Source organism: Rhinolophus ferrumequinum, chromosome 10 (assembly GCF_004115265.2).
Source record: "Rhinolophus ferrumequinum isolate MPI-CBG mRhiFer1 chromosome 10, mRhiFer1_v1.p, whole genome shotgun sequence".
Taxonomy (NCBI): domain Eukaryota; kingdom Metazoa; phylum Chordata; class Mammalia; order Chiroptera; family Rhinolophidae; genus Rhinolophus; species Rhinolophus ferrumequinum.
The window spans coordinates 55,826,019-55,841,997 of NC_046293.1; the positions used below are offsets into that span (position 1 = coordinate 55,826,019).

Consider the following 15,979-nt stretch of genomic DNA (forward strand, 5'->3'; position numbering starts at 1 on the left):
GGCAGATGGCTGGGGCTGGGAGGGGAAAAAGAGAAAGGGAGCGAGAAGAGGATTCATTTGCATCCCTCTACCTTCCTCCTTTGCCTCCTCCAGATACTCCTGGAATTTAAACCCAAACATCACTGCTGACCACCCTCTCCCTGCCCCCAGCTCCCTCCCAGCCCAAGGTACATTACTCAGAAGAGTGTGAAGCAAATCCACACACCTTGTCTTCTCATTTCTGGAGGTGGAGGTGAGAATACAAGAGAAGGGTCAAAGCTGAAGGTGCAGGTGGATTTGGAGGGAGGAGGAATTCCCCAATGGAGGTAGGATAATTATTAAAGACCTCCCTTGCCCTCACTGTCTGAATGATTCACAATGTTAATAGGGTCTAGTAGGGAGATGGCCCTTAACCCTGTAACCATTTTAACTTGTCCCCCTACCAATCAATCCAGTTTAGTGCAGTGTCCTCCCCATTTATATTTCAGGATGGCTAGATCCTCCTATTAACACATCAAAAGGACCATAACCCCTCCTCTTCTCTCCAAATTGATTTGTGCCCCCTCAGATTCTGCACAGCCCTGTTTCAAACTTAGCAGTGAGTTTCTCCATGGTGGTCTCAGGAAGGATGGAGAAAGCCCTAATTTCCTTATGGGTGGGGACTGCCTTTGCATCTAAATAGAGAAGGCTGGGCTTCCCTCACCTTGCCCACCACCCCAACACCCTTAGAGACTTAGTCCCAGCCCCTCACTCACCCACTATCACCCCAACTGCCCCTTAAGCCCAGAGATTCTGGGTGCGCCCCACCCCAATTCCCTGACTCAGGGGTAGGAGCGTTCCTAGGCTGGACTGGCCCACTCCAGGCCCAAGAAGAGGGCCTTTTCCACATAGGCTGGTTGGCAGGTGCTGAGGTTGGACCCCCAAACTCGAGGAGAGGTGGTGTGGTGTGATGGCTGCAGAAGAGCTTTAAATATGACTTAGTTGAACTTGAAGGACTAAGTGGAGCACGGCCAGAAAGTGACTATAGTCTATGCTAAGCCCCCCGACTCGCCCCGCAACCTCCCTTATTATGGGGAAGGCGAGGAGTTGGGGTGGCGGTTATTCTCCTTGCCATTGGAGGTTAGGATGGCGTGGGAAAGCGCTGGTTCTAGAGGGGAGGAGGCGAAACCCAGACCGCGGGAGATTTTTCTGGCAAGGAAGGAGCGGGGGAAGGGGGATCCTGGGTCCAGAATTGGAGGGGTACCCGGGAGAGGATGGCCCAGAGGCGTGAGAAGCCTCGGGATTCCGGTCGCAGAGGACAGGGGAGAAATGGGCGAGTAGATAGTGCGGGGGGGGGTGGGGAGAGAGAGAAGGGCAGCTCCCGCAGGGGGAGGGTCAGATCCTGAGTCTCGGGGAGTGGGGATCCCGAGGCAGGAGGACGCGGGGGCGGCCCGCCCGGGGACTCCAGGACCGGACGTGGGTTCCGGGCCTCACCTGGAGCGCGGCCGGGCGGCGGCGGCGGCGGCGGCGCAGGTGGCCGAGCCGGGCGGCGGCGACGCCTCCTCCCCCAGCCCTGGGCCCGCGGCAGTGGAGCGGGCGCGGGGGTGGGGGGAGAGGATAGCACTTAAAGGGGCAGGAGCGACGCGGGTAAAGAAGAGCGCTTGGGTAGGGCTGTCGCGAAGAATCCGCTGGGGGAGGGGAAAGCGGGTGGCGTCTCCTAGGGGCCAGAACCAGGAAGGATCCCAGATGGAGGAAGAGAACAGATCCCAGGAAGAGACAGAAACTTCTGCGGTGAAGTGGGGGATGGTGGTGGGTCCCAACAGGAGAACTTGGGAAGGCTCCGCCTGCGCTCCAGGGGCACCGGCAAAGATCTTTTCACAAAGCGGGTCCAGGAAGGCAGTGAGATCACAAGGACTCCAAGGAGGACTGGGAGATGCCGGAGAAGGAATTCAAGGCCGAGCCTGCTTGGGGTAACGCACAGGGGCCCTACTAGGAGAACAGGTTCCCTGAGTTTCAGCTCCTAAGGCCCCATCCGTGCAGCTGTGGAAAGGCCCGACAGTCTCCTTCCCTCGACACTGCGCAAGTTTAAAAGCCTGTGGAATCAGGAAGCCACGAGGGCAAAGACCTCCTAGGCCTTTCAACCTCAATCCTGCCTCTCGGTGTTCTCAGTGACTGGAGCACGGGGGGCCTCCAATAGCAGCCCTAGTGAGGCTGATGTGGGACCGTGAGAAGCAGCTTTATTCAGGTTCAGTTTTTCCCCCCAACCACCACCACCCTTGCAGCAACCTCTGGGGCAACAGGAAGCAGCTGCTCAGTGCAGCCCCCACCTGGTTGTGGGTCAGGGTGGGGGAGGAGAGAAGACAGGGACTTAAAAGGCCTGGGAGAAACTAGGAGGAAAGGCACCGTAAAAACCCTCCAACGCCGACCGAAAGTGGGCTTTACTTTTAGGGGGAAGGCCAACAATGAATACTGTAAAATGTTACTTGAGTCTCAGCAGCTTAAATGAGGAGCGAGGGGGTGGGGGTGTGTGTGAGTTGGGGAAGAGCCGCGACCTTTGGTGCTGACTCTCAGGCTCTTCCTTGGAGCTAGATCTTGCCAATGCTCATGATCCTTAGGTCGGGAGCCTCACCGGCTGAGCCCTGTACCCCTATAATCTCTTTTCCCCTCCTTCACCCCCCAAAAGAGCAAAGGTTAGGCCCCACCCCTGCTGAGTCAGCCAGGGAGGGAGGCAGGCATCCCTCAGGCCTTCCCGGGGGCTGGTCCTCAAACTTACCCATGTCAGGTTGGCAGAGCTCCAGGGCTGGGACCACCCAGCTACTCACTGTCCTTGGTTCCCCCTTCACGTGAAGGCTGGCGTTAGATCCTCCCAAATTGTGAGCTGGGAACTAGCACGAATCAAAAAGCCAATGTATGCTTCCTGCGAACCACAGCCTGAACTGCTGTAGGGTGATGTCCCTGTGTGACAGACTGGGGTGGAGAGGGAGGAGGGAAGGGCGGGGCTTTCTCTGGGTGGAGAGGGAGGAGGCGAGGACGGGGCAGAACCGGGAGAAATATGGAGGAAGGTTAGATCTGTATTAACACTCCAGTGGCGTGGTAGAAGAGAGTGGTAAAAGGGGAAGGAAATAAATAGTTACAGCTAGTGAGAGAAGATTCTCGATAAATGCTGAGAGACGTAAATGTCTGAGAGGCGGGGTTGGAGGAATACAATCGACCTTTAGGATCATAGTTCCCAGGTCTGCATCTGGGTGACATGGGAAAACAAAAGCAGAAAGGGCTGACCCATACCCTTGGGGCTTCTGAACCTGCTTCTTACTCACTCCAGAGTCACCACCTAGAGGAAGTGCCCCCACCTCCAAAACTCAGTATTTCCCCAAATCCAGGTTTTTCTGGGAGCAAACTACCGGGCACCGGCGGCTCAGGGGCTCCACCTTCCGTCCAGATCCCGACATAGGAGAGACTGGTGCCAAGGACGTCATAGGCAGATGGGAGGAAACTTAGAGGCCCCTACTCCACCCCTGGCGCCTCTCCCAAGGCCCCTCCCCAACCTTCAGCCCCCAGGGGCCTCTGAATTGGGATGTTTGTCCCCGCCCTGCTTCTGCCCAACTTGAATGCCTCAGGGGTGGAGCTTATAGATGCAGACTCCTCTGGACAAAAGCCCCAGCTGGTTTGTAAACAGTCATTAGCTAAGAACAACATCCCAGCAAATGGCCTTCATGGATTTTAAAATGGTGAGATCAGTTCTTGCAGTCTCCAGTTCTACCACCAGAGGGAAGTGGGAGATGGGTCTGGACCTAGAAAACTTCAGACACCAAATCTGACCTTGCACTCTAATAGACACTTGTTTTAAACCGAAACGGGTGTACTTTTTGAGTACTCTAACTCTGCACCTTTTAGTGGGCTTAAAACGACGGGAAATGATCTAATTCCATTATTATAGTTCAGACACCCAAGCCCAGCAACTCTGAAAATTTCTATTCCCGTTAAGTCTTTTCTCAACTTTGGTAAGCGATCTTAGCAGAGTTTATGATAGGCCTCATGGCATTTTATACCCTTCATTGCCTCAATCACAAACATACAAGTCTAAGCTTGCCCAAAATATAAATCAGAAGACAGAATACTTTCTGAAAAAAATGTAGAGTAACTCGAGGGCACCCTTTTGAATCAATTTTTGCAGAGATCAGTAGTAATCCTTCACAACATGCATCACCATTTCCTAAAAATTGTTTTATTCACTGATTACCCCCTGCCTTGTCTTAGAACCGCCCCTTTCTAAGCCCAATCCATTTTCCCCAATATGCTCTTCTAATAAGACCCACAGTTGTCGATCAATGCAAAATAATGGCCTTTCTTTTTTGATGACCTATTTCAAATATGTGGCCTACCCTGTGCTGTTTCTTGGTAAAAACTTTAGTGTTGGCTGTGTTGTTAGGACCAAGAAAAATAGACAGATTCTGAGGGATGTACATTTTATTGGAAACCTTAAATACTCTTCACAAAGAACAGAATGTCTTCAATCAAGGCTCTCATATGCCCTACAGAGAAAACAGATTTTTGGATTAGGGACAAGGAGAGGACTACTTGGAGGGATGAGTGCTGGGATCCCCTCATGAATGCTCTTCAGCCAGTTTATCAGCTTTTGCCACAGCTTCTTCAATGGGTCCCACCATATAGAAGGCCTGTTCTGGGAGATGGTCATATTCACCTATATGGGGAAAAAAAAAACCCAACTGGTTGAGAAGTGGAGGTCTATCAACTTTCTACAGGGTGTACGTAACTTACCACTTGAGGCTACTAGCCAGAATGTGATGAATTCACATCATCTAAGAAATCTTAACAAGTTTCCATCACAAATCCAGTTTACAAGACACGATAAAGTATGGGTTAAGAACAAATGACCCAGAGCCACATAACCTGGGTCCAAATTCTTGCTCTACTTTACTTTGGTTGTGTGATACTGGGAATGGTTATTTTAAACTTTTCTGTGCTTCAAGTCCCCTAATTTGTGAAACAAGATAACAATGCCTTCCTTTTAAGGATCTTGTAATTCACTTAGAAGAGTAGCTAGCACTGAAAGCAGTTAAGCATTGGCTGACAAGAATCAGGTAATACATATGTCACTCTCAGAATAGAGTATTTCCAAAGAAAACTGATGGGGAAATACCTTATTTTTTATTTAAAAAATTATATTACATATTGCTTGAGGGCTGCTAGAATGGGAACATAGCACAGCAAGCATTCAAGAGATTTCAGCCTTTCTTCCATTTTATATTCAGCTTTATACTCAAAATCTCACCTGCCAAAATCTGCTGGAATCCTTTGATGGTCTCCTTTAGGGGTACCAGCTTTCCCATATGACCTGTGAAGACCTCAGCAACCTGGAATGGCTGAGACAAGAAACGCTGTATTTTCCGTGCACGGGACACAGTCAACTTGTCTTCCTCAGAAAGTTCATCCATACCCAGGATGGCAATGATGTCCTGGAGAGATTTGTAGTCCTAAGAGAAAAAATAAGAGAGCCCTGAGTAAATATTCACATTCCTTTAATTTGGACACAAAACTAAGGGTCAATATCACCTTACATTCACACCGAGCTTTGTAGAAAGCATTTTAGCACTTTATCTCACTTTGTAAGTGAAACAAGTTAGTGGGGGGGAAGGTTACATATTTGGGTGATCACGAGGCCCTCAGTTAAGATCAGTTTCTTCTGCCTACGAGTCTGGTGCTGTTAAATAACATTGGATTCCAAAGACCAAGTACCTGGAAACGCAAGAAACCTCATTCACAACTGCTGGTCTCATCTTTCCTTGTTCCAAAGCAAACCACACAAGTGATCAGTAAAGATCTGGTCCTAATATAATCCGCAAATTCCCTGTGTAGGATTTTACAGACACTAATCTCACCTGCCAATAATACATACCTGTAAGATCTTTTGTACCCCACGGGCAACATCATAATGCTCAGCGCCAACAATGTTGGGATCCATGATGCGAGAGGTGGAGTCTAGAGGATCCACAGCTGGATAGATGCCCAATTCAGCAATAGCACGGGACAACACAGTGGTAGCATCCAAATGGGCAAAGGTAGTGGCAGGGGCAGGGTCAGTCAAGTCATCAGCAGGCACATAGATAGCCTAAAATGAGTCAAGAACCCATGGGGAGCAACAGGAAGCCAAGTAATGCTACTTAAGTCACCCCGCTTTCTGACCTCTCCTCATTATCTCACCATATCTTAGCATTCAAAGCCCACCTCAAGAACCTGCTAACCAGCACTAATAGCTGCTGAGTGAGTTTATAGATTATTTGGTCCCTCCAAGCTGTGGTGAAAGAATTTTCATTGTTTTTCCTTTTGTTCTTCATTCTACATTTTAACTCTATTATAGTGATACCCACTTTTAACGTTAAAAACAAAAACCTCGTATCACATTACAATAGTTCACTAGGATAATGAATCCTGCAAGTTGCTACAAAATTTAGACACCTTTTTAGTTAATTTTACTATATATACCATCTATAAATGTTCAAAAATTTGTAGGTTAGTATAATACATATTTAACGCTCGATTTCCATGTAGCTCCTGATTTCCCTCAGGCTGGAAACTAGTAGTTTGTGATCTACATTTACAAGTATACCTTCAATTATTTTACATGAATGTTTGACCTTTTAGCATGCACACACAAAACTTTACCCATTATTTCAGGGAGCTTATAAACCCAGTTAAAAGCCTTTTGAGATGTAACTAGGTTTTAAACCTCTCTGTACATGCCTTTATACAAATTAGACCTTCAGCCATTTAGTTGTTCTTACCTGTACAGAGGTGATAGATCCCTTCTTGGTGGTGGTGATTCTTTCCTGCATGGTACCCATGTCAGTGGCCAGGGTAGGCTGATAGCCCACAGCAGAGGGGATTCTGCCCAATAAAGCAGACACCTAAAAAGAAAAAAAAAAAAGTGTGTGCAAAAGGTCTTAGGTGTTTAGCCTCATCTGGTCAAATGAACCAGGTCCTCTCAAGCTTTCTCTTACCTCTGAGCCAGCCTGAGTGAAGCGAAAGATGTTATCGATAAACAGCAGTACATCCTGACCTTCTTGGTCTCTGAAGTATTCAGCCACAGTCAGTCCAGTCAGAGCTACTCGGGCACGAGCACCAGGTGGTTCATTCATTTGGCCGTACACCAGTGCGACCTGCAGTAATCATGCACAGTGAGAAAACCTGGCAGAGGAGTATGGAAGCCACATACCCAAGGTCCCCCAATTAGCAAAACTGAAAAAAACCCTCCTTAGATGTTAACATTTTTGTTTGCAAATTTCATTTCCCTGTTAGAGATGCAGTTCACAACAACACAAGAGAGAATTCCTTGTATTACTGAAGTAAAATTCTGTAAATTACTAAGGTAGTGGGAAGGAAATAAACTCTAAGTGAAAGGCACAAAATAGGGTTATCTGAGACATATGAACCACCTCCAACTCTCCCCAAAATTAGCTTTCAAATGATGGGACTGTCTACCACGTCTGGAAATGTAATCTAATGTCAGAGGAAAGAAACTGTGCATTCGTGTATTAGAAATTGGTGGGGAAAGACTAACAGGAATTTCCTTTGTATGTCCTGGGACACTAAAACAAAACAACAAACTATGGCTTCAGCTAGCAATGCAGTCAACGGCAACAACTTCCCGGCATACCTACTATGTGGACACCCATCAGTTCAGGGCTCACCTTGGAGGTAGCATCTTTTAAGTTGATAACACCAGACTCAATCATTTCATGATACAAGTCATTGCCCTCCCGGGTTCTCTCCCCGACACCAGCAAACACAGAGTAACCACCATGGGCTTTGGCCACATTGTTGATTAACTCCATGATCAGTACAGTCTTCCCCACTCCAGCACCTCCAAAGAGCCCTGGGAAGGGTTGAGAAAAAAAAAATAGTTAAGAGTTCTGTGTTCCCAAATAAGCAAACTTAAAAAAGTTTCTTTCCACCTTTTTTCCCTTTTCAGGAATGGCATCTGGCTTCAATAAACTCAGAAGAACGAAAGTCAGAAGGTATTCATCAGCGAGGGATAGAGCTCAGTACCCACTCATAACATGGCAGGATTTTCAGTTCCCACATTAGGTTTGGAAAATATGTACCCACTACTAACATACCAATTTTGCCACCCTTGGCATAGGGAGCCAGAAGATCCACAACTTTGATACCAGTAACCAGAATTTCTTGCTCAACACTCATCTCTATGAATTCAGGAGCCTCCGCATGAATAGCAGCAAATCTGCAAAGGCAGAAGATCAGTGTCTACTCATCTTGTTAAAAAGGTTCCTTTCAATTCTCAAGTCTAACCCTGTACTCATAGTCTCATCTCCTCTTATATAACATTCTAAACAAGTTGTCCTCTGGCATCTAGCCAAACATTCTACAACAAAGGGGATTTCGTTATCTCAGGAAGCAATAATCCCATTCCCTGACACTTTTAACTGGAACAAACATTTCGCTTTTACTGACTCAGTAACGTCTTCACATAGCAATAGGAAATACAAGATCTGCAAGTTCTGGAAACCCCACAGTTGATTATTATGGAATTAAAACTCAAATAATAATCAACTTGGGTTCTAAGTAGCAGATCTTTCACAATCAGAATTTCTGCATCTTTAAAATTTTCTTCAGAAGAAACTGCATTGTGTGGTTTTAGTAATTGAATATATCAGCATTGAGTATTCTCTTCCAGAAAATTCTGCTGTACTAAAAGGTGTCGCCTTAACGTATAACATTGCAAGAAAAAGCAGTTCCTTTTGCGTCTAGATGCAGCAAGAGGGACACTTACTGTTTGGTTTTAATGGGGCCTCTCTCATCAATAGGTTCTCCAATGACATTCATAATTCTGCCCAAGGTCTCAGGACCAACAGGAATTTTGATTGGTGCACCAGAATCCAAGACTTTCTGGCCTCTAACCAAGCCTTCAGTACCATCCATGGCAATGGTCCTTACTGTGCTTTCACCTGTCACATAAAGGCACTTCAGTGACACATAAAGCCAAGCTGACTTCATGATATTTACCGAAGTGTAGGTGGCATGAAACACTTAAGTCAACCAAGATTCCTTCTCAGTACCTAAATGCGGCTTCAGCAAACTCAGAAGAACGAAAGTCATTTTGATAAAATCATCACAGAAGGAAGACAGCCTGGTTGGGGGATATTTAGGCTACAGAAGCTCTTTACTATTCCTAACAAATTCTACTTACCCAAATGCTGGGCCACCTCCAAAACCAGCCTGGTCTCCCTGCCTTGCACTTCCAGGGCATTTAGGATGGGTGGCAGTCCTTCATCGAACTGGACGTCCACCACTGCACCGATGACTGCCACGATGCGCCCAGTGGCGGCGCCTGCCTTTGGCGAAGGAGATGTTTGGGCGGCATACTCTCTGGCTAACAGACAAAAGCGATAAAGGAGCTGGGGTCATGAGTTAAAGGTCATCGGAAACTCCGACTTAACCCATAAGGACTTGTGAATTCAGCCTAGGCCCGGCCTCCTTCCGCTTGTGGGGAAGGCGTGTCCAGACAGAGGGCCGCGCAGGAACCAAGAAAGCGCCTGCACAAACGTCCCATTCTCATGCACGAAATCCCATTATTCGAGAGCACGGTGACCCCCCCCTTCGATGGGAAGGTCACTGTACCTGCCCGCACTTTTCTGTCACACTGCACCCCCCTTTTCCAAAATGAGACGGAATGAGATTAGGAAAGCTTCCGTGGGCGAACCATTCTCGTTCTGCAGCCGTTAAAGGGCAGGGCGCTGGCCCTGGCGTCCTACTAGCACCAGAGATACCTTAGGCCGGAGCGACAATCCGCCCCCACCTCAAGGTCATGGAGCGGCAGAAACGAACCCGGCTCCTAGAAAAAAGCACTTACCAGGCTGGAGCGCTGCCGGGGCAGCCCGCAGTAAAAGCTGCACTTGGGGTATCGGCGTTGAAGAGCTGAGTCCGCGCAAGGCCCCGGAGGCCGAGGCTGCGGCCACACGACCCACAATACCCAACATGGCGGAGCCTGGGTGCAGACTGAACGCAGCAGTCCTAGCGGCCGCCAACTCCCCGGCAGATGGGGCGAGACCTACTCTGCAGTAGGCACGTCCATTGGATGAGTTTTCTGCTCATCATTCTTAGCGCTGCTCCTAGGGGTTAATAATCTCCCATCTTCTCAACCATTGGTCAAAATGGTGCTAATCCAAATTCCCAACCCTCAGAGCCTCGAAACATAATTGGACAACAGGGATGTCAGTTGGAGACAGTACTCGGCGGAACTACGTTTAGGAAAAGGGTCTGAGTTCCTGTTGGGAAACACGTGGGCTGTCTGGCTGTCCTTGGGCTCTCTCCTCAGATAGGACCTTGAGCTTGGTGACAGTCTCAGGGGCGGGCGTTAGGAAGTGGTAGCATTGTGAAGCACCACTGACGGTGACCTTGGCAAAGTCCGAAGCCTTCTCTAGCGTAAAAACACGGTTTTTCTTTTGCAGTCGTGAGATTGAAAGCTTACAGACAGCTATGCAGGTCAGGAATCCAGACCGAATCATTATCACTTAAAGCTGTACAATGAAAGAAACTAATGTCACCAGTCATTTAACAGATGTGTACTAGGCATTAAGACAAAGATAAATAAGATTTAGGACCTCCCTTTTAAGAAAAACAGATGAGGAAACAATGCAATAAAGTGTAGTGGGTCCTGGTTAGTATAGGGTAAAGTAGATGAAGGAGGAGATAAATTTGAATCACCTAGTGATGTAGGGAAATTGACTCAAAGTGGAAGAGGCTGATAGACCTGTTGTGAAACGGGAGTAGAAATTCCTAGGGTAAATAGGAAGGATATGCCAAGCACACATTTGCATGAAATAGCATTTACCTTTTGTGGAAATGCAGGTGAGGACGGAAAAAAGGAGAGGGTAAAGAGATGAGAACAGAGACACAACAGCCAGGTCTCAGGGCTTTGGATGGGAATGGAGGCTGGGCAGAGGTAGGTGTGTGAAAGTGTTCGGAGTATGGAAAATCATAGAATAAACGGCATCTTCTGTAGTGTTGACTTTATTCAAAGCTATTTGTGGGCAGGATGGGGGAGACCCTTAATTGTTAGAACAAACATCTATTTGGAGTAGTTCATCATGGAGCTACCTCCCCAGACTTTCTCCCACCAGCCCACATTAGTTCTCATTTTTCTGCATGATCATGAAAGATTCCTGTTTGGGGGAGTGTAGAGCTAGCCAAGGATTTAAAAGAAAAAACAGGGAGAGAAGAGAATGTTACATTTGAAGTGCCTATATTCTTGCCTAGTAAGAGGAAAAGAACCCAAGAAAACAGCAACATGGAGCAAAGAAAACTGAACCAGCAAAGAAAGCAGCAGAGGAATAAGAAGAGGACCAAAGAACTTGGTGTTAAGAATCAAGAAAAAAAAAAAAAAGAAAGAAAAAGAATCAAGGAAAGAATGTTAAGGAGAAAGTGATCAATAGTATCAATCACATAAACATGTAAAATAAGAACTGAAAAGAATCAGTTGAGTTTGCAAGGAGGAATTCATTCCATGGTGAAGCAGGTCAAAGGTTAATTTTAACAGGCTGCATTGGTTAACATCAGATATACATTTTTTTTTTTAAATTTGCAATCTGTGCTTTTTCCATTATGCTGGGCGGCATGCCAGTTAATAGGGACCTAGATATTTCACTTGCTTCCCTCAACTATTAGAGATGAAGCTTCTGTAGATAGGCCAGGAACCAGACTGAGTTAAAATATTGTTTTTTGCCACTTACTAGATGTCATTAGGCTAGTTACTTAAAATCTCTGTACATCACTTTCCTCCTCTATAAAATAAATAATAAAATGGGGATAATCACATAAAGTTGTTTTGAGAATTAAGTAGATTAATATATGAAAGAAACATTTAGAGCAAGGCCTAGCACATAGCACTGTTATTTGTTAGCTAGTATTTTTACTATTGATTTAGTGGTAAGATCCTTTGGTTTTGTATCACCAGTTTTGATCTTGGCCAAAATTTTATTAACCATCAAACACGCTTAAACTGACACTTCACTTAATCCTGGTGTCAAAGTAAAGATTTTCACATAAATTTCCAGGTTTCACTGAAGCACATCACTTTTTGAAATTACACATTTCTTTGTCCTCTTAGATTATCAATTAATTTTAACTTTTTCTTGGAGATTTGGATTATTAAGTCTTTGTATCAAACTGCAAAGCTAAATGCTTTCAATGTTAATTAGGTGGATTTGTAGAGCTATTATTCTCTGTCATGTTCAAGTTTGTGAATTTACTATTTTCTAACTCATTTGCTGTCAATGTTCGCCCTCAGCAATCTCCTGTCCTCCTCTTCTGAAATCAGATAACCCAAATTTGTAAGTAACACTGTCTAAAATAAAAGTAAATAAACTTGATTAGCTTGAGTTGAAATAGGCCTTAACAGTCTTTCTGAATAATGTCTAGAGTTCTAACATGTTTTGGTCCTACTTCGTATTTCCTGATTCCCAGATACCCAGGTAATATTTCATGTAAAATACACGTTACTTTTCACAGGACAATAGGAACCACAAAGACTAACCTGGTTTCTTACTTGAAGTTAATTCTAAATCACTGACCCTGTAATTTATGACTGAAAACTGTATCAATTTTAATCTTAAGGTGAAAATTGCATTTTCTACCAACTCCTTAATTACTGCCATCCACAGCGGTCGTGGCTCCACATTCTTCCAGTACTGTGGTCCTGTCTTTGTCTCTACATTTTCTGACAATCATCTTGGGTAATTTCAAATTCCATGAAAATAATCCATTCAATACTCTAACCACAGAGTTCTTTAATCTTTTCAATTCCAGTCAGTTTCACATTCACATTTCACCTAAGCATCCTACTCCCCAGTCATTCCCAACTTTTATCACCCTGAAAAATTTCTACCTCAGAAATCCAATTCTTATCAGGCCACATTTTCTTTACACAATATTCTAAGTATAAAGGATTAGAATAAGTCCTTTCACCACTACCCCCAAAATCTCAACCCCCTTCCCAGAAACAACCCCTAAAAAACATTTTGCATATATCCCATTCACTTTCTATCCACTCCATGTACATATAATGTACATTCCTGTTTTCTAAAAACCTCAGGGGTGAGCATCTGAGATCTTGCTCCCAGGCATCTGTCATCAGTTTGGGCTCAAACTCATTAAAAACTTAAGGAAAAGAAAAACCTCAGTGGAAGCACCTTACAAAAACTTACAAATCTTGTTTTGGAGAACTGTACCATCAGCACATTTACTGAAGTTTACTGATCATGATTACACATTATGCCATAGAATGTGTAATAACTTATTTAATGGTTATTTGGACAGTGTCAAATGATTTTTACACGCAATACTGAATGAAAAAAGATCTTGTACACATTGTGTACACCATCTAGTACTTCTTTTATATTCCTAGAAATAAAACGTTGGCTTAAAATTGTTCATTTAAATGAAATTTTGCCAAATGGCTTTCTAAAACCATCTTACTAATTTACCAGGTCCCCAGAATCCTTGCCAAAACTTTTAAAAATGTGGACAGTATTAAATGAATGAAATCACTTCATTGAATTTGCATTTCCCTAATTTCTAAGATGGAATACTTTCATGTTTATTGGTCATTTGTATTTCTTCAGTGAATTCCTGTCCTTACCTTTTGCTCCTTTTCCCCCTACTGGCTTGTCATAGTGATTAAGTGCTCTTCAAATGCTTTTAACACGTTAATAATTTCTTCTGTCACTTTATCTTTTAAACCTAATGGTATCTTTTGACCTATGTAATTTTTAATGTCAGATTTGTTAACTTCTCCTTTGTAGCTTCCAGATTTTGTATCATGCTTGGCTTTCCCATCATTAGGTAAGAATGTGATTAATGAACCACCCCCACCCCGGCAATGAGTGAGCCAGGAACCACCTGCATCAGAATCATCTAAATCTGTCTATCCACTTACCCACTATGGTAATCACTACCGGATGAAGTTGTTTCAATTTAGTAAAACTAAATTAAAATTCAGTTTCTCAGTTACTCCACCCACATTTCAGATCCTCAACAGCTTTTTTTATTTTTAAAAGAGTTTATTGGGGAAGGAGAACAGGACTTTATTGGGGGACAGTGTGTACTTCCAAGACTTTTTTTTCCAAGTCAAGTTGTCCTTTCAATCTTAGTTGTGGAGGGCGCAGCTCAGCTCCAGGTCCAGTTGCCGTTGCTAGTTGCAGGGGGCACAGCCCACCATCCCTTGTGGGAGTCAAAACCAGCAACCTTGTGGTTGAGAGGACACGCTCCAACCAACCGAGCCATCCAGGAGCTCAGCGGCAGCTCAGCTCAAGGTGCGAATTCAATTTTTAGTTGCAGGGGGCGCTGCCCACCATCCCTTGTGGGACTCGAGGAATTGAACTGGCAACCTTGTGGTTGAGAGCCTACTGGCCCATGTGGAAATCGAACCAGCAGCATTCGGAGTTAGGAGCATGGAGCTCTAACCATCTGAGCCACGGGGCCGGCCCCCTCAACAGCTCATATGTGGCCAGTAGCTACTTTATCAAATAATGGATAGATTTCCTTCATCACAAAGGACAGAACTGATATCTGAACACGGACTGATTCAGAATCTGTATTTTAGATCTAAAACAGTGGTTGTCAAACTTTGGCACACATCAAATTCCCAGAGGGCTTAAAACAGATGAGTGGACTCCAGCCTCTCAAGTTTCTGATTGAGAAGAGCTGTTTGGGGGCCCGGAATTATATTTCTAGGAAGTTCATAGGTGGGATTGATGCTGCTAGTCTGGGGACCACACTTCAGAAATCACTGATCTCAAATATCAATTAAATCGCAAATTCCTGGGCTCTAAATGCATCTACTGAAAAGCCTCTCCAGGGTTGGGACCTATGAATCCACATTATCACAGAGCCCCATGATTTTGATAGTTTGAGAACCACTGGATTCAAGATGAGCCATAGGAAAGGAGCTAAGAGGCTAATTAGTTCTGAGACTGGTTGAGGGAAAGGTATACTTTCCATGGAAACTGTTAGTTGTAGTGGAAGTAGCTTTCCAAGTCTCACTCGAACTGTTTCCCTGAAATAAGACCTAGCCGGACCATCAGCTCTAATGCATCTTTTGGAGCAAAATTAATCCAAAAGACGCATTAGAGCTGACGGTCCCGCTAGGTATTACTTTCGGGGAAACATGGTACAAAGTTTTTTCAGTTTTCAGCGACTATAAAACTGGGCTGATCCCAACTTGGAGAAGGATGTTGGATCTCATTGTCACCCAGCTCTTCGATCCTCCCTTAAAGCCCCTCAATAAATGGTTTGATCCCTGACCCCCGAAACAGTTTTTCAAGAGTAAAACTAAAAAACGAACGGTTTTTGAGTTATTCAAGTTTTTGCATGAAGCTAACAACTATACTACTTGGTCAGTCATAACTGATACCATTGGCAATGCTTCAAAGAAAGGAGACCAAGTTTAAAACAACTTTTAGAAGTACGTAAGTTCAAACATACCTCCCAATGTGGAAAACAATCTAGGGCTTTGAGGAAATTGCATTCCCTTAACAGGACCAGAACCCAAGTTACTTCTGTAACATAACAGAGCTGAATATCAAATGTTGTTATGCCCAGGGCCCCTGAAAAATTAGGAAGATTTTCTAGTTGTAGCATTTCAAGGATGTGGTTTTGAATATCATTCTGAACAGTCATATAACTAACGGGAAAGAAAAAAGGTTTTCCCTTCTAAATCCCCATAATATCCTACGCACATCTATTACTGTACTTCCCACTACCAAATGTTGTCCAATGTTTGCCCCCCATCTAGCCTGTGAGCTCCTTTAGCACAGCAATTACCTGAAGGATTAATCTTTGTATCCCCAGCCATTAACACTGCCTGTAACACAGGTCCTTAACGTCTGACATTAGAAAGTGCTGAAATATGAAGCAGTTCGCTATGACAAATACACTTCAGAAGCTGAAGGGAATAAAAAACTGCCAAAATGCAGAAGCTCAAAGA

At 44.8% G+C, this 15,979-nt stretch overlaps 2 protein-coding genes and 2 non-coding genes across 7 annotated transcripts in view; all 4 read right to left on the reverse strand.

Moving 5' to 3' along the window:
- The window catches only part of BAZ2A (bromodomain adjacent to zinc finger domain 2A), a 32,419-nt gene extending 29,487 nt beyond the window's left edge, over positions 1-2,932 (reverse strand). For 2 of the 4 annotated variants that reach the window (XM_033117291.1, XM_033117293.1), the window contains exon 1: positions 2,732-2,931. In XM_033117291.1, coding sequence (XP_032973182.1) covers positions 2,732-2,735 — 4 coding nt within the window. In that variant the 5' untranslated portion in view covers positions 2,736-2,931. Of the gene's footprint in view, positions 1-2,731 lie in introns of all 4 variants that reach the window. The other 2 variants (XM_033117292.1, XM_033117295.1) reach the window with 2 other exon arrangements.
- Positions 2,933-4,407: 1,475 nt separating this feature from the next.
- Positions 4,408-10,071, reverse strand: ATP5F1B (ATP synthase F1 subunit beta). Its single transcript, XM_033118071.1, has 10 exons — positions 9,848-10,071; positions 9,185-9,367; positions 8,768-8,942; positions 8,097-8,218; positions 7,668-7,852; positions 6,978-7,136; positions 6,762-6,884; positions 5,876-6,088; positions 5,252-5,453; positions 4,408-4,660 (listed from the first exon to the last, which is right to left on the reverse strand). The coding sequence occupies exons 1-10, from the start codon at positions 9,972-9,974 to the stop codon at positions 4,563-4,565; spliced, it is 1,587 nt and encodes a 528-aa protein (XP_032973962.1). The 5' UTR covers positions 9,975-10,071; the 3' UTR covers positions 4,408-4,562.
- LOC117029480 (small nucleolar RNA SNORD59) lies at positions 7,940-8,010 on the reverse strand. The gene has a single exon (XR_004424220.1). It is a non-coding gene; the product is annotated as a small nucleolar RNA SNORD59 (small nucleolar RNA).
- On the reverse strand, positions 9,042-9,116 carry LOC117029479 (small nucleolar RNA SNORD59). The gene has a single exon (XR_004424219.1). It is a non-coding gene; the product is annotated as a small nucleolar RNA SNORD59 (small nucleolar RNA).
- Positions 10,072-15,979: the final 5,908 nt, after the last annotated feature.

Excerpts from the sequence above, each read along its gene's own strand:
- ATP5F1B (XM_033118071.1), bottom strand. The coding sequence starts at position 9,974 with ATGTTGGGTATTGTGGGTCGTGTGGCCGCAGCCTCGGCCTCCGGGGCC. Across the intron at positions 7,137-7,667 it reads TAAAAGATGCTACCTCCAAG|GTCGCACTGGTGTACGGCCA; the intron begins GTGAGCCCTGAA and ends TGATTACTGCAG. Across the intron at positions 6,885-6,977 it reads TCACTCAGGCTGGCTCAGAG|GTGTCTGCTTTATTGGGCAG; the intron begins GTAAGAGAAAGC and ends TTTTCTTTTTAG.